Source organism: Mercurialis annua, linkage group LG8, assembly GCF_937616625.2.
Source record: "Mercurialis annua linkage group LG8, ddMerAnnu1.2, whole genome shotgun sequence".
Lineage (NCBI taxonomy): Eukaryota > Viridiplantae > Streptophyta > Magnoliopsida > Malpighiales > Euphorbiaceae > Mercurialis > Mercurialis annua.
In genome coordinates this window covers 4,129,228-4,155,038 of record NC_065577.1, presented here as the reverse complement: position 1 = coordinate 4,155,038, position 25,811 = coordinate 4,129,228, and the positions used below count along the sequence as shown (strand labels likewise).

Below are 25,811 nucleotides of genomic sequence, written 5' to 3'. Positions count from 1 at the left end.
AGAGAAACACTTGGCGATTATGACGGTCACGGTTAATTATTCACTGGTGATCGAATGTTTTCCAAATTCTTTCGCTTATGAGGAAATTGAGAATGTCATTTTATAAGAATTAGAGGTGAAGTGGGGTTTAACAGAAATCAGAGAACAAAAACTTTGATTATATTGATGAGTTTTGTGATTACAAAAACTAAAAAAATAAAGCTAAAACTAGTACTCTATTTATAGACAACATATCTCCAATCCAGCTATTATCTAGCTGAACACAGGAAATGATGACAAGGCAATTGCACAATAGCAGGATGTAGCAGTAGATATGCACACACGGAGCAGTCTTGATGGAGCTGGAAGCATACACTCTGTTACCCCCCCTCAAGCTAGACATGTATTTGATATGTCTAGCTTGATATGGCAACAATTCTATAGAATCAGTAGCAAGCAGCACGAAGCAACTTGCAAAAAGCATCATTATATCCATTGCATTAATCAGTCTTCAAGCACCTATTATCCATATTTGTTAGTACTAATTTATGTACCAAATCAAATACTCCAAGGTGATAATCTGAAGTGAAAAACGAGCATTCAGTCCCATAGGCTTCTATCCTCACAAAACTGATCCATTGCAGGCAGCATCAAAACATTTAATCCAAAAACAATAATGATTCATATCATCCGAGTCTGATTACTTTGTGAAATCCTGTGGTCAAAGACTCTCTGAACTGAAATCTGACATTTGAAGCTTGAAATCACCAATGAACATAAACAAAATCATGTTACTCCACTCGAGTGAATCTGATTTTGGTTGAGGCATATTGTCGAACATGTGATGAGCATAATTGACAAATATATTTGTCTCCAGAAATGAAAGAACAGATCCACTCAAACATATATTCAGCCAAACCTCAATTATTCACAAAAAAACTCCTCACAAATAAAATCAATACAGCTACCGTTATGATATAGAACTCAATGAAATCTTGAGAAATTTGCTAAGATAGAAGAATGATGGTCACAACTGTTTTGAATTGAAATCAACACCACGAATTTGTAAAACACATGGATTAATGTGAGAAATTAAGAGGAATTGAAACCTTTTGAGAGGCATTTAGTAGAAGAACATATAACAAATATGTTACTAGAGAACAGATGAGGAATTAATTGAAATTGAAGCGATAATGACGAACGGAAGCTTATCAGAATTGATAAAAAAAACTTGAAATTGAAAGAAAATCATTGATAACAATGATAAGAACCTGAAATTGAGAGTAATCGATAGCAGTAAACTGAATAATAGAATAGGAACCTGAAGTTGAAATTGAAAACGTTGATAGCAACGATTCAACACAGAGATAAAAGTTGACACATCGATAGCGATGATCAACAACCGAAACAGAGATTGAAATTTTTCAGCACCGATAGCGATGAACTGAAATTGAACATAGGCTGAAATCGAGATTGAGTCACCGATAGTGATGCTCACAAACATAAAACGAGTCACCGATAATGCTCACAAACTTCAACTGAGTCACCGATAGCGATGCTCACAAACTGCAACTAATAACGCGGCGGCAACTCCGGCGGCCCTGGGCTCGGACCCGCTTTGATACCATAACAGAAATCAGAGAACAGAAACTTTGATTATATTGATGAGTTTTGTGATTACAAAAACTAGAAAAATAAAGCTAAAACTAGTACTCTATTTATAGACAACATATCTCCAATCCAGCTATTATCCAGCTGAACACAGCTGTAATACAACTGTAATACAACTGGAAATGATGACAAGGCAATTGCACAATAGCAGGATGTAGCAGTAGATATGCACACACAGAGCAGTCTTGATGGAGCTGGAAGCATACACTCTGTTAGGGTTTTCAAGGTGCAATCCATATGTAGAAGGCGGAGGTTATAATTATGAGCGCATTCATGGCTAAGCTGTTAGAGTTGTCGACACATTTGACAAAAAGCAGTTAATCTGATATATCAAAAAGTTCATTATTGACAAGCAAGCAAGATGTAAAAGTTTCTTCTCTCAAAGCTCTAAGACTGCCAATTATTTTTATACGGGGAGAGCATGGCTTATGGTGGATCTCTAGTTCTTGTTTACTACATGGCCAATGTTGCTCACCCAACATTTTTGTACTTCGGCCATGCTTTGAAGGAGGTCAAGTGCTAGAAAGGAGAGGATAGGAAAAAGAGTTTATATTCTAATATTGTTCTAGTTTATTCTTTATATGTGGTTTTCCATTTTTATGGCACTTTTAACTTTTCTTTTTCCAGAAAATTAGTGGTTTGCTTATGAACTGGATGTTTAGTGAACAACCAATCTTTTTTAACAAACCAGACAAAGAAAATGTTATTGCGACCAATTTATTTAAAAAACTTTGTGTGAAAAAGAATATAAGTTTACCTTCAAATTTAGTATTTTAAAATGATTTCTTCCGTTGAGTAAGAAAATCGTCTCAAATTAAAAATTACGCTTAGAGCAAAATTAGCTATTTTACAAGGCTAAGATAATTAATAAAGGTCTAAAAAATCGGTACCGATTTTTGAAATATCTTGCCTAGAATAAAATTTAAAGTTTAAATTTCGGATTGAAGTGGAAAAATGTAACCATATTTAGATTTTTTTTGGACCTATTATCTATATTTTAATACTAATTGAGTTGCAATTAACAATAATAATATGTTCTCAATTCATATTTGAGTAAAGTACTTATTAGGTTAACTTCCTATATATCTTTGACTAAAAAAGTGGAGAAGGTTCGTATAGTTGTGGTTTGATAACAGTGAAAGTCTGAAGATTGATGTGAGACCTAGTTTGAGGGTTATCTAATATTGAATTTTTTAGGGTTAAAGCAACAACCAGAGGTGTTGATAAAAGCAAATATTAAAAATGACAAAATTATTTATCCAAAAAAAAAATGACAAAATTAAATGCTAAATATAATAATTATTAAAATTTATAAACAATGAATTTAAAATATCCTTTGATAATTTTAACCGATCAAATTTAAACTTTTTCATCAAATACATTTTAATGTAATTTTTTCAATCCTTAAAATCTGTATAATTAAATTATTGCCTAATAATTATAATATTATTGATATTAAGTTATTATATCTGCATAAATAGATATAGGGTTAAAATGGTAAATAACAATAAGCTGTATAAAGGTTAAAAAGAATTTATAAATAATCATAATATTACCGCAAAATGCATGATTGACAATTTATAATAATAACAATTAAATTAGATGTTCAGTTCAACTAATTATTGTGGAATTTTTTCCAATTTCCCCACCTACACAGACCCACCATAAAATTTCAGCTCCTATATAACCTGTTAAACGTTTTGTTATTATTATCACATTCCAAACATTTAACAATTACCAAAAGACATATATATCCTTCTTACTTAAACATTTCTATCAGAATTCTGAAAACATGGCTTTTTCCAAGAATCTAGTATTTATTTTCTTCATGGCTTTGGCATTTGTAAGCATAGACGTTGGACTAGCTGCTCGTAATCTTTTACAAATGCCGAATTTGCCCTCGGTGCCAAATTTGCCAATCCCTACTTTGCCAAGTTTTCCAAATCTTCCACAGCCTACATTGCCAACATTGCCGCCACTTCCTAGTAATTTTCCGGCCATGCCGACTCTTCCGAAGTTCACTCTGCCTCCGTTGCCAAGCATGCCTTCAATCCCCACTACTATTCCTTCCATTCCTTTGCTCTCCCCACCACCAGCTGGGAACTAAATATGATTGAATGTTTATAATATTTGTGTTTCTTTTTTTTATTTGATATGATTTATAGTTATATTTTTCTCTTTGAGTTGTACTAAAGTTGGTTTGTTTTCATTTATGTTACTTGGTTCAGGTTTGTAATTTTAGTTTGTATGATTAATTTCATGTTTGTAAGATTTTCTTTTCTTTGTTCCATATTGAAATTGCTAATATATACAAGTACTCTCTTTGTTACTTAAAGATAGAAAAAGTTCATGCTTTTTGTATCCCATAAAGATAAAATACAAACCTTTTAAAATTGGCTTAATTCCTTAAAAAACCTCCACCTTGCACTTTTTCTTCGTTTATACCCTGACCTTGTAAAAACACCATTTGTACCCAATTTTGGGTTTTTATGTTTCATCTCTACCCAAAAGTATTAAATTGTACTTTTTTCATTTTGAAAAGAGTTTAAAATATACTTTTTTCTATTTTAAAATATACAAATAAATCCTTAAACTTAAAAAATAATCAAATACATCCAAATAATTAATTAATTTTTTTAATTTGATAAAATAATAAAAAATTAAAAAAAATTATGATTATTTTTAATTTTTTTTGTCAGAAATATTTTTAAAAAAATTAAAAAAAATTTAAAAAAATTCGAAATATTTTTTAAAAAAATTAAAAAAAATTATTATTATTTTTAATTTTTTTTGAAAAAGATGGTATATTTGTACTATTAATAACATTAGTATCTAATTTGTATATAAGTTAAAAATGAAGGACTGTTTTAAACTTTTTTTCAAATGAAAAGAGTACAATTTAATGCTTTTGGGTAGAGATTAAACATAAAAACTCAAAATTGGGTACAAATGGTGTTTTTACAAGGTCAGGGTATAAACGGAAAAAAAATGCAAGGTGGGGGTTTTTTAAGAAATTAAGCCTTTAAAATTAGTTCTTGACAAGATTATTTATATACTTTTATACTCTTATATCATTTACATAAATATAGCGACTTTTTATTTTTTAAATCATTAACACATAATCGTACATTTTCAAAAGATTTAAGTACATTTTAAGAATACTATGATAACTTATAACTATAATTAACTATTTTATTAGTCCTAGTGAAAGTGTAAAATTGAAATCTTTAAGGACGAAATGAGCATAAGCGGATCAATAAATTTTATGTAGTGGAATCAATTTGTATACTAAAAAATTAAAAAAATTAAAATATTATATAATTTTTTTGGATTAATTGTAAAAGTGTAACTTGTGATATTATGGTTTCTCTTATACTCCCTCCTTCCTATTCTAATTGGGCACATTTTCTATTTTAGACGTCTCATTATAATTGACAAATTTTATTTATAGAATACTTTTCACACTATTTTTTTTACCCTCTTCAATTAATGCATTTAGAAAGCATATTTTTAAAAAGTTGTGATGCATTTAATGTAATGTGAGGATATAAAAGTAAAGTTACTAAAATTTTATTAACTTTTTAAATTGATTAAAATTATAAATTGGACTTTAAAGATGAAGGATCCCTACATCATGGTGGGTGGTTGATAAATGGAATTTGTATAAATAATTCTAAATAGGCTAAATGACAAAAAAAAAGCCAAATTTTTTATAAAAGTTTCATAAAAGTCCAAACATTTGAAGTTTATCCAATTTGTCCCGAAACACATTATTTTGTTTCAATTATGTCTAGTTATGTAATTTTACTCATGTGACGCTTACGTGGCATTGATGTAGCATGCCACACATCAGCGCCACATAAGTAAAATTGTGTAGTTGGATATAATTTAAACGAAATCATGTGTATTAGGACAAATTGGATAAAATTGAAAGGTTTGAACTTTTATGAAACTTTCATAAAAGATTTGGTATTTTTTGATCATTTGGCCTTTCAAATATTATTGTGACTTATTTTATTGTTTATTGAGATAATATACTTGAAAACGTTTTGTAGGTTATTTGTGCAAAAAATGCATAGACCGAGAAGTGTGTATTATTTTAATTAGTTTTTTTTGTAGGTTATTAAGATTTGATCTTTCATTAATTAATATTTTTATCGCTCTCAAAAACCTCAAATAAAAAAGTGTTTTTTATCTTAAAACTAAACATACTCATCTTTCCCATGTATTAAGAATCAAATTATTTAAAAGTGTCTAAACTCAATTTATAATATTTTGGAGATTGTCAATTTGCACACATGCATTTGCTTACTAACATATTTAATCTTTTTTTATTATGTGATTTTTTTTTTAATTCTTATAAAATTCTAGTAAATTTATGTTCTGCATAAAAATTAAAATAGATATGTTAAACTTTTCAATGAAATAAAAAATCAAGTCATTTGAAAATTTTATAAAACATTATAAATTTTTAAAGTTGATGGTTGTGCAGTCGTCAGTTCATCGAATTGATTGTCTGAAAAAGGATATGCCTCCAAAGTGTGTTAAAATCATGGGGGTTCTACTCTAATTAAATTATGAATTATCCTATTTATTTTGAAAAAGAAATTCTCTAATAAGGTACATTCTAAGAAATTTAAAGTTAATTTGTTTTTAAAATTCTTGATTTTGTTTTTTTTAAATAAGATAAATCTTTTTAGCAATGAACAAGATTTTAAGAAAATCGATTCCAATTTAAATTTAATTTTGATTAAAAAAAATCAAACTTCTCAAACCTCGTTAAATAGAGTTTAAGTCAAAACTATTCGGTCATTCAGTTCATAATATTAAATTAATTAATCTTATTCTTTTATTTATTAGTTTAGTTATGCGTTTTATTTTAGTAATTTTTAGCTTAATTTATAATTTATACAAGTACAATTTTAATTTTAAATAATTTATTGAAGCGAGTTGTTCAAGTAAAAATCAAGTTTGATTTCTTCTCCATTTTTTTTATTATGCAATTCTTTATTTTTTGTTTTTTTTTTAAATTTATCATGTTTAACTAAGTTTTGAATCTAAAATATTGCGAGTAATATGTATAAATAATTCAAATAAATTTTAGTTAACAATCTTTTATTGTTCATATACTTTTTATTATTAATTTCATGCTAATATTTAATTAATCACTAATATTTAATGGTATATTGATTGGTGAGCAAGTAATGAGAGCTTATTGATTGAAAGAAATTAATAAAAAATTAAAGCTAATAGAAAAAAAAAACTATTTAAACAAAAACCAAGTAGAAAATGCATGCAAATGAAAAACTTGAGTGTGTGTAGATATGAATGATAAGGCATCACACAAATAACTACACTATTATTTTCATATTGCAAACTACCTAGTCATATTATTAACATTTTTTCATAAAGCAATAATGCCTCCTACTATATAACTTTATCTTCTGTCTCTTGTATAAGTGCAAATTTATGTTGTGGCATTTGTCAATAAAATTTCCACCAGATCTTTTAATAAATAAAAATTTCAGTTTTTTCCAACTAAATAACAAATATTGGAGGAAATTAAATGTTTTACTTAAATGAATCGAAATGTATATAATGTTTACAATATAAAATATCATTGTTTGTTGCTAAGTTCATAACTTGTTAGTTTTTTATTAACTCAAGCAAAACGACTCATATGAAATGGTGGTTTGCTCTCTTTCTATATATCTCCTTCTGCTCTACGTAATTTTCTGCTCCTGTTTTCTTTTTGCTTCTGCTCCAATTCGAGATGAAACCACAACCATGTCGATTTATCAGGATTTATTCACTGGTGATGAATTTCTCTCGGATTCCTTCTCTTATAAGGAAACTGAGAATGTCGTTCTATAGGAAGTAGAGGGGGAGTGAGTTGTTCAAATAGCCTCTAATGTAAACATTAATGCAAATTCATATGTAGAAGGTAGAGGTAATTATGAGGGCGTGGATGGCTAAGCTGTTAAAGTTGTTGATACATTTGACAAAAACCAGTTTATCTCATATATTAAAAAATTAAGGAATTGACAAGTAAGTTAGATGTAAAACTAAATTTCTTCTCCAAAAGCACAAAGACTGTTAATTTCTTTATGCGGGAGAGCATGGCAATGTTGCTCTCCCAACTTTTTCGTACTTCGCCCATTCTTTGAAGGAGGTCAACTGCTAGACGGAGGATATAAAAGGAAGTTTCTATTCTATTATTGTTCTAGTTTTAACCTTTTTTTCATGTCATGATTTAATAATTTTTGTTGTTGAAAAAGTTTCTCTATTTTCTTTTTTGTTCCAAAAAAATTAGTGATTTGTTGATGAACCTGGATGTTTAGTGAACAACACATCATTTTTAACAGACCAGACAAAAGGAAAAGTTATTATGACCAGCTTATTTGAATTTTTTGAGAATTTAATCATTCAAAACTCCCCTATCTTTAGCTCTTTTTGCAAATATATCCTGATATAAGAATTTTTCCAATTTTACCTTAATTTGCCATTTTATATTTCAATTGTACCCCAAAACATTAAACTGACCTATTTTCACTTGTATAAAGTTTAAAATAATCTTTTATTTTTTATATTATTAATAATATTAGAGTCTAATTGAAATATAGGCTAAAAATGGAGGATTATATTTAACTTATTTTCAAGTGAAAAGAGGTCAACTTAATGTTTTATGATACAATTGAAACATAAAAGGGCAAATTATGGTAAAATTGAAAAAATTCTTACGTCTGGATAATATTTGCAAAAGAGGCTAAAGGTGAGAGGCTTTTGAGTGATTATGCCTTTTTTTAAAATAAAAAAGAATACGAGTTTCTCTTCAAATTTAGTATTTTCCAATTATTTCATCTGTTGAATAAGAAAATCGTTCTAAATTAAAAATTATAGATACAACTGAAAATAAAAAATGCAAAATAAAGAGTTAAAAGATCGGTACTGAAATATCTTGCCTAAAATAAAATTACTATCTGACCTTCTAAATTTAAATTTCGGATTAACAATGGAAGAATGTGAGCATATTTAGATTTTTTTGGATATATTATCTATATTTTAAAGTTTAGAAGCGTAATTTGTTTTAGGACTAATTGACTTGCGATTAACAATAATAATGTGTTCTCAATTCATATTTGAGTTCTTTTTTTGAAAGGAATTCATATTTGAGTTAATTAAGTACTTGTTAGGTCAACTTCTTATTAATGTTTAACTAAAAAAAGTGGAGAATGTTCGTATATATAGTTGTGTTTTGATAACTGTGAAAGTATGAAGATTGATGTGAGATCTGGTTTGTGGGTTATCTAATATTGAATTTTTGAGGGTTAGATCAACAACCAGAGGTGCTGATAAAAGCAAAAATTAAACATTAATCATTAAACATAATAATTATTAAAATTTATAAACAGTGAATTTGAAATTTCCTTTGATAATTTTAACCGGTCAAATTTTAATTGTTTTATTAAATACATTTTAATATAATTTTTTTCAATCGTTCAAATTTGTATAATTAAAATTATTACCTAATAATTATAATATTATTGATATTAAGAAATTATATCTGTATAAATAGATATAGGGTTAAAATGGTAAATAACACTAAATAAGCTGTATAAAGGTTTAAAAAGAATTTATAAATAATCATAATAATAACGCAAAATGCATGATTGACAACTTATAATAATAACAATTAGAAATTAGATGATTTGTTCAGCTAATTATTTTGGAATTTTCTCCATTCCCACCTACACAGACCCACCATAAAATTTCAGCTCCCATATAACCTGTTAAATGTTTTGTTATTATCATCACATTCCAAACGTTTAACAATTACCAAAAGACATATATACCCTTATCAAAATTCTTAAAACATGATTTTTTTCAAGAATCTAGTATTTGTTTTCTTCATGGCTCTGGCATTTGTAAACATAGACGTCGGACTAGCTGCTCGTAATCTTTTACAAATGCCGAATTTACCCTCGATGCCAAATTTGCCAATCCCTACTTTGCCAAGTATTCCAAATCTTCCCCAGCCTACATTGCCAACATTGCCGACGACACTGCCGCCACTTCCTAGTAATTTTCCGGCCATGCCGACTCTTCCGAGGTTCACTCTGCCTCCATTGCCAAGCATGCCTTCAATCCCCACTACTATTCCTTCAATTCCTTTGGTCTCCCCACCACCAGCTGGGAACTAAAAATATTCGATCCTGAGAGAGTTTGTGTCTTTTTTTTTCTTTGTTATCATTTATTGTTATATTTTTCTCTTTGAGTTGTAATAAAATTGGTTTGTTTTTATTTATTTTATTTGTTTCATGCTTGTAATTTTACGTTTGTCTGATTAATTTCATGTTTGTAAGATTTCCTTTTTTTTTGTTCCTTATTGAAATTGCTATTATACAAATACTATTTTTGTTACACAAAGGTAGAAAAAATGATACTACTTTTTATATTCCATAAAGATAGAAAAATAACCCTTTTAAAATTAAATCCAGACCACACAGACAATTTTATAACCAAAATAAAAATAACACGAAATTTTATTGATCCGAAAAAGTCAAATATTAAAATAAACCTCTTAATCTTCCCAACACATTTTATAACAACATGGAGCTTGTATAGCTAGTAAATCACCAACAAATGAATTTTCTATATGAAGATAAACATCACCATCTATTAAAAATAAATAAGGAACATAAATCTAGGTATATGAATATGAATGAAAGCAATTAATTACTAAGTAATTCAAGAGCGAGAGGGAATGGGAGGTAGGGTTGTAGAGAAAGAGGGCACTCCGGGTTTATTTGATAATACAGGGAATAGGGTGGGGATAGTCGGAAGTGAGGGCACACCGAATGTAGGTAAGCCGGTTTGGAATATTGGGATCGCGGGTACCTTTCCGTTAAGCAATGATTCGAGGCTAGGAATTCCGATATCCGGCAAAGATGGTTGTGAGATAGGCAATGTTGGTAGAGTAGGCATAAAAGGAATTTGCAAAATGTTACGAGCAGCTGAACTAACATCCAAGCTTGATAATGACAAAGCAATCAAGATTGCTAAGAGAAAATTATTGCAACGAGCCATTTCCGTCACAATTTGACTGTTTTTTTATACGATTATCGTTGAAGATTTGTAATTAAAAAGTGAAATAATTAATTATTCGATGCTTAGCTTTGATAACTTGAGTCATATATATAGTCAATTGTCTGACGACATAAGTAAAAAAATAGTTTCATTACCCATTTTTTGTTAAGAGCAACAAATTAGCATGGTTGTCTTTCTTAAAATTTAATTAAATTTAAACAATTTGAGTTTTGTTATGTCGTCTAAATCAATGTCATGTCGTTTTTAGTTAGTAATTTCCTATTCAAACTATATGGTTGAGTATTTAAGGTTGAAATGACTACCCTATGGTTCCAATTTTCTGTTTTATTTGATGGGTCAGGGATCTTTTATTGTTGAAGAATTAAAAATGACTTTTATAAATGTAACTTAAATTTTGCTAGGTCAGTTTTAATTCAAAAATCACTTAACTGGTATGCGAGATGCAATATTGGAGAACAAAATTTTAAAAGTCATACATGTAAAACTATAAAAATAAAGTGAAATTTTAAGAACTTTATTTCTTAATTTAAATTTAATAACTAGTGATAATGATTTTACGCTTAAATTATTGTTGACCGTAGCTAAATGGACGAGAATACATATTTTAGGATTGAGATTCCCTCAAGTTCTTGAACTTGAGGGGATCATATCTACGATCTACACCGTTCATTTCAAAATGAACGGTGTAAATCAAAAAAGTATAATTTTAATTAAATTAATCTACACTGTTCATTTTATAATGAACGGTGTAAATCATGAACATGACCCCTCAAGTAATAAATTTGAGGGAATCCCAATCCCATATTTTATTTAAAATTGGAAGAATTTGGATTTTTTTTTAGATTTTTGGAGTATTAAATCTAAAACTTATCTAATTTTTATAATTTAGAACCGTCATAAATTATAGCCTAAATGATTTTTTTATTTTTCCAAATCTTGCCAAATATACCATAATTTTAAAAATCTTACTATATTTATCATTAATTTTTCAACTTTTGTCAAATATATCAACAATAAGCTTGGATATGATGTAATTATATGCGATATAATATCAGTTGAGTTGCAACTAACTATATAATATTGTGTGTTCTGAACTCATATTTGTTAGGTCATCTTCTTATATCAATCTTCAACTAAAGGGGAGAAATGTTGTATAGTTGTGTACAACTCTGAAAGTTTGAAGATTGATGTTAGATCAGATATGTGTTCTAGTTGGTGGGTTATCGAATAGTTAATTTTTTAGGATTATGATTTTTATTCATAAAAAAAAAAAATTGCTGCCTGAGATTAATTTAGTAATTTAAACAATCCAACTTAGTGACATTGATTTAATTTTTAATTTCTTTTTTTGAAATCCATATAGTAATTTTTAGGAAATTTTAAATTTAAGTACTTTACTTTTCGACATTGAATTCCTACGTTTCTTATTTTGTACGTTAGGTCCATATGTCATGCCAGAAAGTGTGTGTATTTCACACGCGCAGTTGCTACGGTTAGCTTAAATTTTATTAAATTGAGTACCTGCATTTTTATTTTTGCTAACTATTTTTATTATAATTAATACATTTAAAAAAACTTGTGATCGTTTAATTTGCTAACTTAACGATTTATAATAAATATATTCAATTTTAAATTAATTTTTTTGACTGATAACCTATTTTAAATTCACCTTGTTTTCATAATAACTGTTTTTAAACTAAATTAAAATATCGATTGTGTAATATAATCATTCATGAAATCAATATCAAAATCATCGACTGTAAAAAATTTCAAATATAAATGTAAATTGAGGATTAGAAATATTCATCACAAATTACAAAATGTATGGATCAAATTGTCATAACTTTCTTTAACTATATTCATTATTTTGATTAAAAATTTCTAAATACATAAATTTATCTTGCTTATATAATAACTAAAAATTTTAGATGTTCAGTTAAACTAATTATCGTGGAATTTCTCCAATATCCTCACCTAGATCACACCTAACATAAAATTTCATCTCCTATATAACCTCAACTCCAGTTTTTGTTATTCTCATCGCATTCCCAAAACAATTACCAAAAGACATATATACCCTTCTTGCTTAAACATATATATCTATCAGAATTCTGAAAACATGGCTTTTTTCAAGAATCTAGTATTTGTTTTCTTCATGGCTTTGGCATTTTCCAGCATAGACATTGGACTAGCTGCTCGTAATCTTCTTCAAATGCCGAATTTACCCTCGATACCAAATTTGCCAAACCCTAATGCATTGCCGTCATTGCCAAGTATTCCAAATCTTCCACAACCTACATTGCCAACATTGCCGACGACACTTCCGCCCCTTCCGAGTAATTTTCCGGCCATGCCGACTCTTCCCAAGTTCACTTTGCCTCCATTGCCAAACATGCCTTCGATCCCAACTACCATTCCTTCCATTCCTTTCCTCTCTCCACCACCAGCCGGGAACTAAATGTCGGCCTTGATGGTTCGATCCTTCGTCACATCTCTATAGAGAGAGTGTTTGCGTTTGTGTGTGTATTTTTATTTTATTTTATTTGTAGTAATTGTTTTGAGTCATATGTTCTCGTTACATTTATGATTTATTGTTGTAAAATTATTGTTTTGCCATTTTTTTATTTTCCGTTTTTTAGTTTCTATGTTATTGCAACAAATTTATCTTTTCATTTGTAATAAACTTTCATTGTTTAAAGTTAATTATTCTGTTTCTTATATGTAATTTTATGTTTTGTATGATTTTCATGTCCTTATGACTTTTATATTTTACTTTTTCTTATAATTTATTTGTAAAACTTAATTTATACTAATGTATATTAATATTGTAACTGATTAAAGATGTAATTTGTTCTCATTGACTAAAAATAAAACCATCTAAACATGAAATGATAAGAATAAAATAAGATTCATTAATTTATTGCAATTTCTTACTAATTAAGAAATTTATCAAAATATGTGTTGTCCTGTATCATCATTTTACATAAAGGAGATAAAAATTAAATTGCCAAAACCACGAGTGTGTATATATACACATATGTATGCTAGTTTCGTTCGGTAATTTTTATTTGAGTCAATTATATATATAAAGCAGAAAAAAAAATCAAGTAGATTTAATATTTTAATTTATTTTATGATAAATCATTCCACAGCTAGATAAGAAATTATGTAAAAACTCTTATAATTTGAACCATCCGTCCAAATTTATAGGCATCATTTTTACTTTCTTGTTTTAAATTATCTAGAGTTAATTATTATTTGTATAATTAATTATCATTTTTGCACTTATTATTTATAGTGTATGGAAATTAATCTTTTTAATACATTTGTTTGTCTTAAATTATCTATCAAATTTTAACATTAGGCCAAGTGCTAATACAAATATGTTTTATCAAAAAAATAAAAATCAAAATTGAATGATGTTTTCAAAAAACAATTCCTCCAAAAATGGATTAATTAATCAATAAATAACTTGATTTTGAATTGTATACTATTGTTATTAATTAAAATCTATATCTTTTTATGTACTTTTTTAGATATAATATTTGACTCCAAATAAGAAATTGTCGGCCAAACTATCAAATTTCTCCACTTGATAGATTTATCAATTTCTCATAGTTGTGGCTCTGTAAATTTATTTTATCAGAGTACATGGAAAAACAAATATATAAACATCTATAATATTATTTCAGTTTAAATCAAGTCATCTTACATGACATCATCGATATTGATATAAATAATACAATAACACAATCACAAAATAAAACATCAAAATTAAAAAAAAAAGATAAAAATTCTAAAACAAGTGAAACACATAAAACAAATCCCTCAAGCAAAGTCATGATGCAAGTTTGGCAAAGTGGGCTGTGGAAGATTTGGAAAACTTGGTAATGGTGGAAATGCAGTAGGGTTTGGTAAATTTGGCAATGTTGGCATTTGCAGAAGATTGCGTGCAGCTAAAGTTACATGCATGCTTGCAAATGAGAATACAAAGATAGCAAGAATGAAGGAGATGAATGATGCCATTGATGAGTATGTTTAGAGATTCTGATGATGAAAAAAATTAATAGAATCTCATAAGTTTAATTAGTTAATTCCTTGTTAGTTCACCTTCTTATCTGTTTCAACTTAAAGTCGACAGCACACTACAAGAAAAGTGAGTTTTAGCAACGGTCCATTACAACGACTATTAAAATAGTTACAATACATATACCTTTTATAACGATTATTTTAATGCCGTTTCTAAATATAATTATTTTACAACGCCTAATAAAATCGTTATTAAAAATTATACTTTTAGCAACGACTTAATTTATATCGTTTTTTAAAGATAATTATTTTACAACGACTAATCATGTCATTGTAAATTATTTGCTTTACCAACGATTTAATATGTGTCGTTTTTAAATATTAGCATTTCATAACGACAAATAATTTCGTTGTTAAAAGAAAGAAGGAATAGTTAAAATCCCACATTGAAAATAAGTGAAATGAGAATGACGCATTCTCACTATAAAAGAAACCCACCCTTCACTATAAAAATAATTTTTACTTTTGTTGTAATATATCAATCAAAAAATAAAAAATATTAAATTTTAATAATAATTGTATTTTAAAATATAAAAATTATAAAATTATAAAATTATATAACATATTAAAATAATAATTAATATTATAATGTTTTGATAACGACGTTTTATAGTTATTAATAACTTTTAACAACCAATCTTATAGATTTTGTAAAACCTATAGCAACGACCATTATTTAAAAAAGTCGTTATAAAAAACATTACATTACGCTAACACGCACAACCACGTTTGTCATTGTTAAAAAAATTTAACAACCATATTTTAGGTTTTCACAACGACAACTCACGTTTTCAAAAATCAAGTTTCTTGTAGTGGCATATTAGTTGAGGTTGGATATATATTAGTATTTTTTATTGGACTTTCGATATCTCTGAAGATTTATGTTAGATAGAGATTTATGTTAGATCAAAATGAGTTTAATTTATGTTAGATCAACGATTATCTCTGATTATTGTTATATAATTAAACTCATTTTGCCCTTTTCAAATGATGGTATTAGATAGAGTTTGACGCTGCGTAAACAAGAGATTTTTAACCAATAGGAGTTGGTTCAAGTGCTAAGCGGTTTGGTATCGCTTAAATAAGATCTCGGATTCGAGTTTTGTGAATGCAGAAAATCCCCGCTGGAAGACTCAGTCATCATGCCAGGTTCACGATGCGGGTCGGATCCAGATTAGTCAGGACAAAGCCCTGAAAACCGGATGGACTTATAAAAAAAAGAGAGATTTATATATATGCTGATTGAAAAATTAATACCAAACTGTAGCTTTCTCATCTATTGATTCGAATGGATTTTAAGAATTAGAGATCCAAATAATCGTTCATTCAAGTGAATTTTAAAATTAAAAAAGAAAAAGCATTAGCCGTTCTTTGACATTCAAAATCTGAATCTTCAACCTACATATAAATATAAAAAAACAATGGCATCCTAATATGGAATTAAAAAAATCCTAGGCATAATTAAAATTAAAAATAATTAATTAAAAATAAAAATAGCAATTTTGGCATGCTACTAATGAAACTAGGTCCATAAATTGCCTAAATCGCACACTTCAAATTCAGATAAAATTACAAAAATACCACTATCCAGTTTTTGTATCCAATTTCTAAAAATTTCGATTCCGCATAAAATAATAAATTTTATTATATAATTATTATTTAGAATATATATCATTTTAATTTTTTTAATTGGTAGTTAAGTAAAAATATTAAATTGCTTGTAAACTGTTAATTTTTTTTATTCAATATTTTCTTTTGTAAATTTGATCGTAATTGTGTCTTTAAAATTTTGCTTTACTCTTTATGTGAATGGTCAGTTTCGGGTATAGAATATTTAGTCAATATCTACATATTAAAATAATTGAGAATGAGATGGAATGAGACGATTAAAAATTCATCCAAAAAAAAGAAAGATTAGTAATTTATTTGAAAACATATCAGAAAAAAGTGACTTCATTTATTATGTTAGCTAAACCACAACTACATCTTTGACAAATAATGACTCTAAGAAATTAGATGTGAAGGTAAACTAAACATAAATAGATATCTAATTTTATTTCTCTATTTTCCCCACCTACATAATCTACCCAAAATCCACTATATAATCCCAACCCTATTCGTAGTTTTTCTCATTCCAAACACACCAAGTTAACAACAATACATACTTTTTTCTATTCATAGTTCAAAAATACAACATGCCTTCATTCAGGAATATGGCTTTCTTTTTCTTCATCGCTTTGGCATTTTCCGGCATAGACGTCGGACTAGCTGCTCGTAATCTTCTACAAATGCCGAATTTGCCCTCGTTGCCAAATTTGCCAAACCCTAATGCGTTGCCGTCCTTGCCAAGTATTCCAAATCTTCCGATGCCTACACTGCCGACATTGCCCACGACACTTCCGCCCCTTCCTATTCCGACCATGCCGACTCTTCCGAGGTTCAGCTTGCCTCCATTGCCAAGCATGCCTTCAATCCCCACTATCCCAACTACCATTCCTACTCTTCCTTCGCTCTCCCCACCACCAGCTGGGAACTAAGTCAAATCCTCCAGTTTCAATATGTTTCATATTTACTAATTATTATGTTTTTTTGTATTTTCTCTATAGAGAAAACATATGAGTGGTTTTATTTTTATTTTGTTTGTTTTTCTTTATTTTCATTTTAATCAGACTTTTGAGTTATTTGTGATACATTATTTTCGTCCATCTAGTTATCCTCTATTGTATAACTCATGAATCAGTGCATGGCATGGATATTCCACTACATAAAACATTAATAATTGTTTCTAAAATTAGTAGACCTAAACTTATCATTATACAAAAACAATTCATTCTACATTTAGTTGTTGAATTAAAATAAATATAAATTCACTACTAACATTAAATTAAATTATGATAAGTGGAAATATAGAGTATTTTTTATACAACACAAATTTAAAAACACACATTTCTTAAAATATAGGTTGTGGTAGCTTCTTAAGCATCCACGCTGGACGTCTTCTCTACTTGATTAATTAACCAGTCCAATGGTCAATAAATTACTCGTCAATTTAGTTATTTATTTATAATTCTTTTTTTATTAATAAATAAATTTAAAAACATAAAGGATACTTTTAATTTATAATTTAATTTTTATCATATTGTGTTAATAGTTTATAAGAGTAAAACTTATACTATATAAACAATAAAACTATCATTTGTATTGTTTTATTAAAATTAAAATTTGAAAATATATCTATAGTTATCAAAGTATCAAAAGATATCATTTTATTTTTGAAACTTTAGTTTTTTTATTAAGTAATAGATCATTACTTTTTACACTTTATGATAAATAATAACAATATCTTCATTTTGATGTTATATTTTATTTATTACTCAGTTTAACTAACATTTAACAATAAAAATAATAATAAGTTTGCTCAATTTTTATAACATTTAAATTATATAATAATAAAATAAAATAATAATTAATAAAAACTAAATTGATTAATTAATTAAAAATAATTAATCAATCAATCAATTTAATGGATAAAAAAGTAGTATGCCGTTACAGCCTAAAAGGCTGTTACACTTTAGGCTATAAGAAATTTTATTATTTTCTATATAAATTATTAATTGAGGTAGCAATGAGAAAGCTGATTAATTACGAGAGGATTTTATGGGTTGAGATTGAGAGGCAGCAGTATTCTTTCCGGGCGTTGAGGGATCGCCTTGCACGAAGGATCCCATAGGCATGGTTGGCATGGATCCGAAAGGGTTCGAGTTGCTGCCTACGGACGGCACATATGGTGTCGTAGGCAGCCCGGGATCTAAGAAAGATATTGGCGGTGATGACATTCCGATCGGCTTTGGAAAAAATGTGTTAAAAGTGGGGGATGGAAATTGGAAGAGATTTCTAGCTGCCGAGCTAGGGTTCAGTTTTGAAAATGACATTATACAAAATAATGTTAAGAGGAAATACTTGCAAGAACCCATCATATAAATTGTCAAGTAATTGCTTAATTAGATGATATTTTGAACAAGATACAAAAATTGAAAAGTTATTCAATGTGAATATTGGTGAGTTAAACAATTGCTTGGTGTTTACCTTTTATAGCTATAAAAAAATTGTTAAGGGAAATTTTGTTTCTATAATACTGGAAATTTTGTTTGACTACACTCTTCCTCCATCAAATTAAAATGGTTGAATTTGGTCATAAGTTTTCTAGATTAATACAATTCAAACTTGTTATATATCTTGTTAGGTCATTTTGTTCATGAAGCTCTTGATTATTATGGAAAACAGACTAATGATGAAAATTTGCCAATGGATGAATTTATTCCATTGAGTTTGCATGTCTAAAAGTATTGTGACCAAATACTTAGGATATAATTATTCGAAATTATATTTTACTCAAAATAATTACGATTTTTATTTTATGTTTTGGATATAATTAATAAAACGCCAATGTCTTAAAAAAACACCTGACCTTTCATCCCTTTTCAATCCTACTCCGACGTTGCAACTCAGTCAATTTTACTCTATTTTATATTTTTTCATTTCAATTGTCCCCTAAAGCATAAAATTGACACATTTTTTATTTAGCAAAAATTCTCTAAATTGATCATTTCTGCATTAGATTAATTTTTTATATTAAATTGACCATTTTTGAAGAATTATTTTGAACTTTTGTCAAGTAAATAAAGGTTAATTTTATGTTTAGGGTACAATTGACATGAAAAAATGCAAAATGGGATAAAATTGACAAATTTTCAACGGTGGAGTAGGATTGAAGAGGAGATAAAAGGTCGAAGTTTATTTAAGGCATTAAGCCTTAATAAAAATATAACTGATAATTTTGATATTGAAGAGTGCATTAGTGGAATATTAAACTCTGAGAGATTTCATTCCTTCAACAAACTGCACGAGAAATAGAAGCTTTCAGCATCACATTTTTCTGTTATCAGCTCAAAAACACAAACATCTTCTGCCTTCAGATTGTTTTCTCTGCAAAATGCTTGCCATCCCTTCCCAAATGCTGCACGTTTGTGACTAATTTTACGGAGGCAGATTGTCCAAACTCGTCCGTCAGACATTGCCACTTTAACATACCCACGAGCTCCTCTAAGATACCTCTTCAAAAAGTGTCTTGGCACATGCTGTGAAAGAAAAAATTAGGATTACAGTATTAGCGCTCTTGCTTAAATCAATCGCAAAAGGCGGAAAATGTAGAGAGCAGATTTTATAGAACAGCTTGTTTACCATCGTATCGCGATCGCAATATTGAACTTTCACTTAGGGACCGTTTGGTTCAAGGTTGGGAATCGAAATCGAGATGGGAATGGGAATGAGAAGGAATGGGAATGATTGTTTTCATTTTTTGTTTGGTTCAAAATTAGTGTGGGAATGGGAATGGGAATGGGTAAAGTTTAATATTTTAAATATTTTTATATATAAAAAATTTAAAAATTTAAAAATTTATTTTAAAAAATTAAAAAAATATTTTAAAAAAATTTAAAAAACTATTTTGAAAAAAATTAAAAAAAGTAAAAAAACTTATTTTAAAAAAATTAAAAAATTTATTTTTAGAAAAAATATTAAAATTTTTTTTTTTTATTATTTTAAGTATATTTTTTAAAATAAATATTTAAAACTAGTTTTTTAATAATTATATATTTATTATTTATTATTAAAATATTTTGTTACATTTTGATTTCCATTCTCAAAAGTCCATTTTCATTGGGTAGGGGGGAATGGGTGATTCCCATTAAAGAGGTAGTCACATTCCCATTCTCTAGTATAATTTGACAAAATAAACACAGACAATGAGAATCATTCTCATTCCCATTTTCCCCTTTTTGTGGCGAACCAAACGGCCTCTTAGTTACGAATGGGTAGACAAAATAATAAGTTCCGGAACTAAAAAAAAGATTAGCTCTATAATTCAGTACTTTAAGAGTTTAATATCATGTATTAGTGTGTATATAATACAAGTACAAAAGTTAGAGTTTGATTAGCTCTAAAATATCTAGCTAACTAATATTTACACGGTATTTTATTTGCAAACCAGTGACTCGTTGCTTGTTTTGTTGGTCATAGCCTAATCTTTAGTGTACCGCCTCGTGTGTCACATTTTATGTGAAAGCTTAGTAGCGGTTTTTTTATTTTTTGTGGCTTTTTAATACAAATTTATTCATTAAATAAAAATATTTTACCTTATTGGGTATCACCCAGTTGAGATTGGGGAGAGATTAGTGGCGGAACCATTCACAATCTGAGATAGATTTTTATTCGAGCTATAGTTAAATTTGATTTTTTTTTAAGATTAAGATTTATAGTAAAATCAGTGTTAAAGAGAAATCCACTTTTAGAAAGTCAAAAATGGACTAAATAGTTCACGTAAGTAACATTTAATCAGTGCTGGAAAAAAATTATGATTCCACCGCTAGGACTAGGAGACATAATAGTATATTTATTTGAAAAATACACATGAAAATAAAAATCCTATAACAAGCACCTACAACAAGCAAACTTCCTTCTATATACATATGTTTTCTATTTGATCAAGAAAATCATGGAACATAAGTCTAAAAATAATAATATTCCTATACATTTATCGAGCAACTCATCCTAAAAGTTCCTTTTTTTGAAAAACAAACACCACCATACTTGGCTAATAGTAAAAAAAATATTGGTTCGGTTTTAAGGAGTCGTAGGTGGGGAATTATAGGAGGTCGACGGGGTACTTGGGACATCTGATATTGTCGGAAAGGCGGGCACAGTTGACGCTGCAGGCACGGGGCCAAGGGGACTTGACGGGACGCCCTGCACATTTGATGGTGGTGGGAAGGTATTTATAGAGACGTCGGGCACACTTGAAGGAGGACGCAAGTTAATCAAGCTGTTGGGTGTTAAAGGAATGCCGGGAACTTGTAAAGGTGGTGGAGGGGGTGAGAGGCCGGGCACATATATAGGCGGGGTGTTAATTAAGCTGCCGGGTGTTGAAGGGATGCCAAGAACTTCTAAAGGTGGTGGAGGAGATGGGATGCCGGGCCAATTTAAAGGCGGAGGTAAAGTGGTAGTTAACCCGTTGGGTGCTGAAGGAATGCCGAGAACTTCTAAAGGTGGTGGAGGAGATGGGATGCCGGGCCAATTTAAAGGCGGAGGTAAGGTATTAATTAAGCCGCCAGGTGTTGAAGGGATGCCAGGAAATTCTAAAGGTGGTGGAGGAGATGCGACGCGGGGCACAATTAAAGGCGGAGGTAAAGTGGTAGTTAAGCCGTTGGGTGTTGAAGGGATGCCGCGAACTTCTAAAGGTGGTGGAGGAGGGAATGGAACGCCAGGAACATTTGAAGGCGGCGGGATGGTGTATACGGGGAGCGTAGGAGTTGAAGGAACGGCGGGCGCCGTAGGCAAGGAAGCGACACCAGGCGTGGCTGGAAAAGCAAACGAAGCGGAGTACGAAAACTGCGAAAGAGAACGAGCGGCTAAACTGACATTAATGTTTGAAATTGACAAAGTACAAATAAAAGCTATGACTAAATATTTGCTATGGTGTGTCATTGTTAAATTTCAGTGCTGAAAAAATGTGATTTTGTTGCTAGATACGGACTTTATAACTTGAGAATTAGTAAATTTTTGAGAATTTCTATGTTTGAACGGCAAGTGGTTCGCATTTTATGCATTTCCTTCAAATGTATCTCAAGCTCCTAAAATTATTGAAGTTCAATGATTTCTTTTGGCTGCTGGATGGATATAATTAAGGAAAAATTAAATTAGTATTGTCTAATCAATCTTAAAATCTACTATTTCAGTGTATTCACTACAACAAAAACAATCTATTACGACACTATTACAGTAACATATTTGACAAACATTGCTTTAAATAATAAAATATAGTTAAAGTAATATTCTAATAATTGACACTAAAAATATGTAATTATTCTGATAACTTCTTTAGATTTTAAAGTTGAAAAACTTATCACTTTCAACTTTAATTTGAAATTTGAAAATTTTAACTGAATTTACATCCTAATTTTTCGCCACTTCCTTTATCTTTAAATAATCTCTATATATTATCACAATTTTTTATCAATAAAACTCATCACCATCTATAAATTTTTACATTGTATATTGTTTCTCTTTTATGTTGTTTATTTGATTCCATCTTTTTGTTGTTTTTATTTTGATTTTTATCAGCTCTATTTTATTTTATTTTTTCGAATTCAAATCCTTAAAAAGGGCTTCAGATTGTGCAAAAGTATATGAAGGTAAGCATTTTTTTTCTGGGTTATGTGAATTGAAAGCATAATGTATGAATTGGCAGATGAGTCAGGTGGGTACTTCTTTAAATTAGTGCTGCATATTAGGTTATCTTATTTCTTTGGTTTATCAATCAATTTTTTTAAATTTTCTTGTGGGCGGCGATTTTGATAACACGGTTTAGTGTTATTGGAGTAATGAACATTACAACAACAATCAATTTGATAATGTACGACGAGCATTCATCATTTCTTAGAGTTTCTTTTATTTTTTTTGTCAGGTAATAAGCATATCTGAGTTTAATATTTTTGTTTTCTAGAAATTTAGTTCTATTGAAATGACGAAATGTATTTTTTTTTTACTTTTATTACTTTGTATTTTCTTTTTTGGATATTAAGATTGAAGAGATGAAGAAGTTGATAAGAAAACAACTGAAGAATAACTGTAATTAAACTGCAATCGAGAGTGGTCCATGTTTTAAGGGAGGAAGATAGTGGAGATAAACAACTCCTATTGAATTTAGAGTTTGATTTGATGTATATTTTATTTGCCTTTTCGTTGTAGTTTTTTTTTTAATTTTTTTGGAAATGTATGTATATTAAAAATAAATAAAACATTGTTCATTTTTTATTTCAAATATTTAACCAATTAATTGGTTTTATTTTTTTGTGTGATCAATAATTATTATAATAAATTAAGAAGTGAAAAATTGTATGATAATATAGTGATCAAATATATTTTAAAAATAATGTTAAATGTTGCAAAAACTATTATAGCACATACCAATTGGCAAAAAAAAATACCAATGAATTAATATGGCAACACTTTATAAATATTGCTATATTATGTATTATAACAATGTTCAATATATGTCACAATAAATATATTAAAATGTTACTATAAATGGCTACAAACATTTAGCTTAAATGTCACTTAAACACCTAACGACACCGGCTAATGTAACACTTTAATGACGTTTGTGAAAAATATTGGTATAAACTTTTAATGACGTTTTTTTAACATTAAGTTATATTTTTTTGATGTCACAGTAGATCATTTTTGTTGTAGTGATTATTAACTCTTATGATCCAAAAATATATCAAACGAGTAATTTTAGCATTTTGCTAATCACTAGTGAACTAAATAAATAAAAGTAAATTTCAATTTCACTTAGTTCTTTTTGTTATTTTAATAAAAAAGTTACGATATTTTATGCAAATGATACAATTATCTATATAAAATTGAAATAACATATTATAATAATAAATTTAAAAATTATTATTCATTTCATTACTAGTCCTGTTATCAAAAAATAGTTATACATAAGTGTTATTTTGATACACTTTTAAAGAATTAAAATACTAATATAAAATAAATAAATTTCAAACATTAAAATAAAATATTTTTCGCATACCACTAATATAATTTTTCCTACCTGCAATAGCCAATAGGCACAATCATAGTTTTGCATATCCGCATATCCATTCATTGTTTCTCTGATAATCGACATTTAAGGAATCTTAGGATTATAAGTTTTTTTGATGTGATTGCTACAATAATAATTTTAAATTATTAAATAATACATATTTATTTTTATTAGTGATCTGAGTTACGTTTTATCACTTTAATTGTCCACTCATAATGAAGTATTAATATACTATATCATTTAAAAAGGTAAAAAAAAAACTATCTAAATAAGTAAAATAGAACTTGCAATAAAATATGAGGATTAAATCTGTTTTATTATCAAATTCTGGTTACACCTATAGAATGTTCTACAGTTGACACGCATATAAATAGTTGCAGAAAAATGTAGTTCTTTAAGGGCAATAAATTGGCTTAATGACCAAAAAATGCCAAATCTATACGTTTTATGTCAATCATAGCCAAACCTTTAAAAATCACCAGATTTAGCCAAATCTTATATGTTCTGTTTCTTTTAGCCATTTTTGAATAGCACTGGTTTTTCTGACACCGTGTCGTCCACGTCACCGTCAACTAAGCAATTGGCTGGCATGACAGCTGAAATATTTAAATAAGATTTGGCTATAATTGACAAAAAAATAGGTTTGGTATTTTTTGGATGAATAAATCTTATTCTAAATTCAAGCCAATTTTTAATTTAATAATTAATAAATTAATTATATCATTTATGAAATTTATGAAATTTATATATATTTAAAAATAATTAATATTTCCTATTTAAAACTAATTAAAATTAATTTTAATTTTTTATTAAACCTAATTAATTTTATGTAATTAAAAAATGAATTAATGTATTACTTAGGAATTAATGTTAAATTAAATTTGGTGAAAGGGTTTAATAAAAATGATGATTTTGAACTTGATTTATTATTTTTAATGTTGTTGAGATCTTGTTATGACTGGGTTTAGGTAATAAATAAAATATTATGTGTAAATTAAGGTAAGTTTTTGGATATGCCGAGTAAAATGACATATGCGTTTATGCTTATAAACATCATGATATATATTGATTATATCACAATGAGCTTCACTTTTTAAAGAAAAAAACTGAGAAAATAATTACACTCGTCCTTTAAATAAGCGGTCTATTCAGTGCATATTTTATAGTTTCTGTGTGTATAGTTAAATTATGAACACTGTCGTATGTTTGTTGTGTAGATTACTCTCAGATTGTTCGTCGGAAGACGAACAATTGGGTCTCAAACGGCGGCGGTGTCAAAGAACCGACGACTAAAATT

At 28.3% G+C, this 25,811-nt stretch overlaps 5 protein-coding genes across 5 annotated transcripts; 3 read left to right on the top strand and 2 right to left on the bottom strand.

Annotated features, from left to right (window-relative positions):
• The first annotated feature begins 3,442 nt into the window (after nucleotides 1-3,442).
• On the top strand, nucleotides 3,443-3,757 carry LOC126661488 (protein PELPK1-like). Its single transcript, XM_050355342.1, has one exon. The coding sequence runs from the start codon at nucleotides 3,443-3,445 to the stop codon at nucleotides 3,755-3,757; it is 315 nt and encodes a 104-aa protein (XP_050211299.1).
• A 5,803-nt stretch (nucleotides 3,758-9,560) lies between these two features.
• LOC126661487 (protein PELPK1-like) lies at nucleotides 9,561-9,851 on the top strand. The gene has a single exon (XM_050355341.1). It carries the CDS (start codon nucleotides 9,561-9,563, stop codon nucleotides 9,849-9,851), a length of 291 nt encoding a protein of 96 aa, XP_050211298.1.
• A 3,026-nt stretch (nucleotides 9,852-12,877) lies between these two features.
• LOC126661486 (protein PELPK1-like) lies at nucleotides 12,878-13,216 on the top strand. Its single transcript, XM_050355340.1, has one exon. The coding sequence runs from the start codon at nucleotides 12,878-12,880 to the stop codon at nucleotides 13,214-13,216; it is 339 nt and encodes a 112-aa protein (XP_050211297.1).
• A 3,754-nt stretch (nucleotides 13,217-16,970) lies between these two features.
• Nucleotides 16,971-17,541, bottom strand: LOC126660074 (uncharacterized). Its single transcript, XM_050353408.1, has one exon. The coding sequence runs from the start codon at nucleotides 17,339-17,341 to the stop codon at nucleotides 17,030-17,032; it is 312 nt and encodes a 103-aa protein (XP_050209365.1). The 5' UTR covers nucleotides 17,342-17,541; the 3' UTR covers nucleotides 16,971-17,029.
• A 3,987-nt stretch (nucleotides 17,542-21,528) lies between these two features.
• LOC126660073 (uncharacterized) lies at nucleotides 21,529-22,389 on the bottom strand. Its single transcript, XM_056104084.1, has one exon. The coding sequence runs from the start codon at nucleotides 22,387-22,389 to the stop codon at nucleotides 21,529-21,531; it is 861 nt and encodes a 286-aa protein (XP_055960059.1).
• Nucleotides 22,390-25,811: the final 3,422 nt, after the last annotated feature.

What these genes read in the sequence shown, in the direction of transcription:
- LOC126660073 (XM_056104084.1), bottom strand. Translation starts at nt 22,389, where the DNA reads ATGACACACCATAGCAAATATTTAGTCATAGCTTTTATTTGTACTTTG.
- LOC126660074 (XM_050353408.1), bottom strand. Translation starts at nt 17,341, where the DNA reads ATGGTAGTTGGGATAGTGGGGATTGAAGGCATGCTTGGCAATGGAGGC.
- LOC126661487 (XM_050355341.1), top strand. Translation starts at nt 9,561, where the DNA reads ATGGCTCTGGCATTTGTAAACATAGACGTCGGACTAGCTGCTCGTAAT.
- LOC126661486 (XM_050355340.1), top strand. Translation starts at nt 12,878, where the DNA reads ATGGCTTTTTTCAAGAATCTAGTATTTGTTTTCTTCATGGCTTTGGCA.
- LOC126661488 (XM_050355342.1), top strand. Translation starts at nt 3,443, where the DNA reads ATGGCTTTTTCCAAGAATCTAGTATTTATTTTCTTCATGGCTTTGGCA.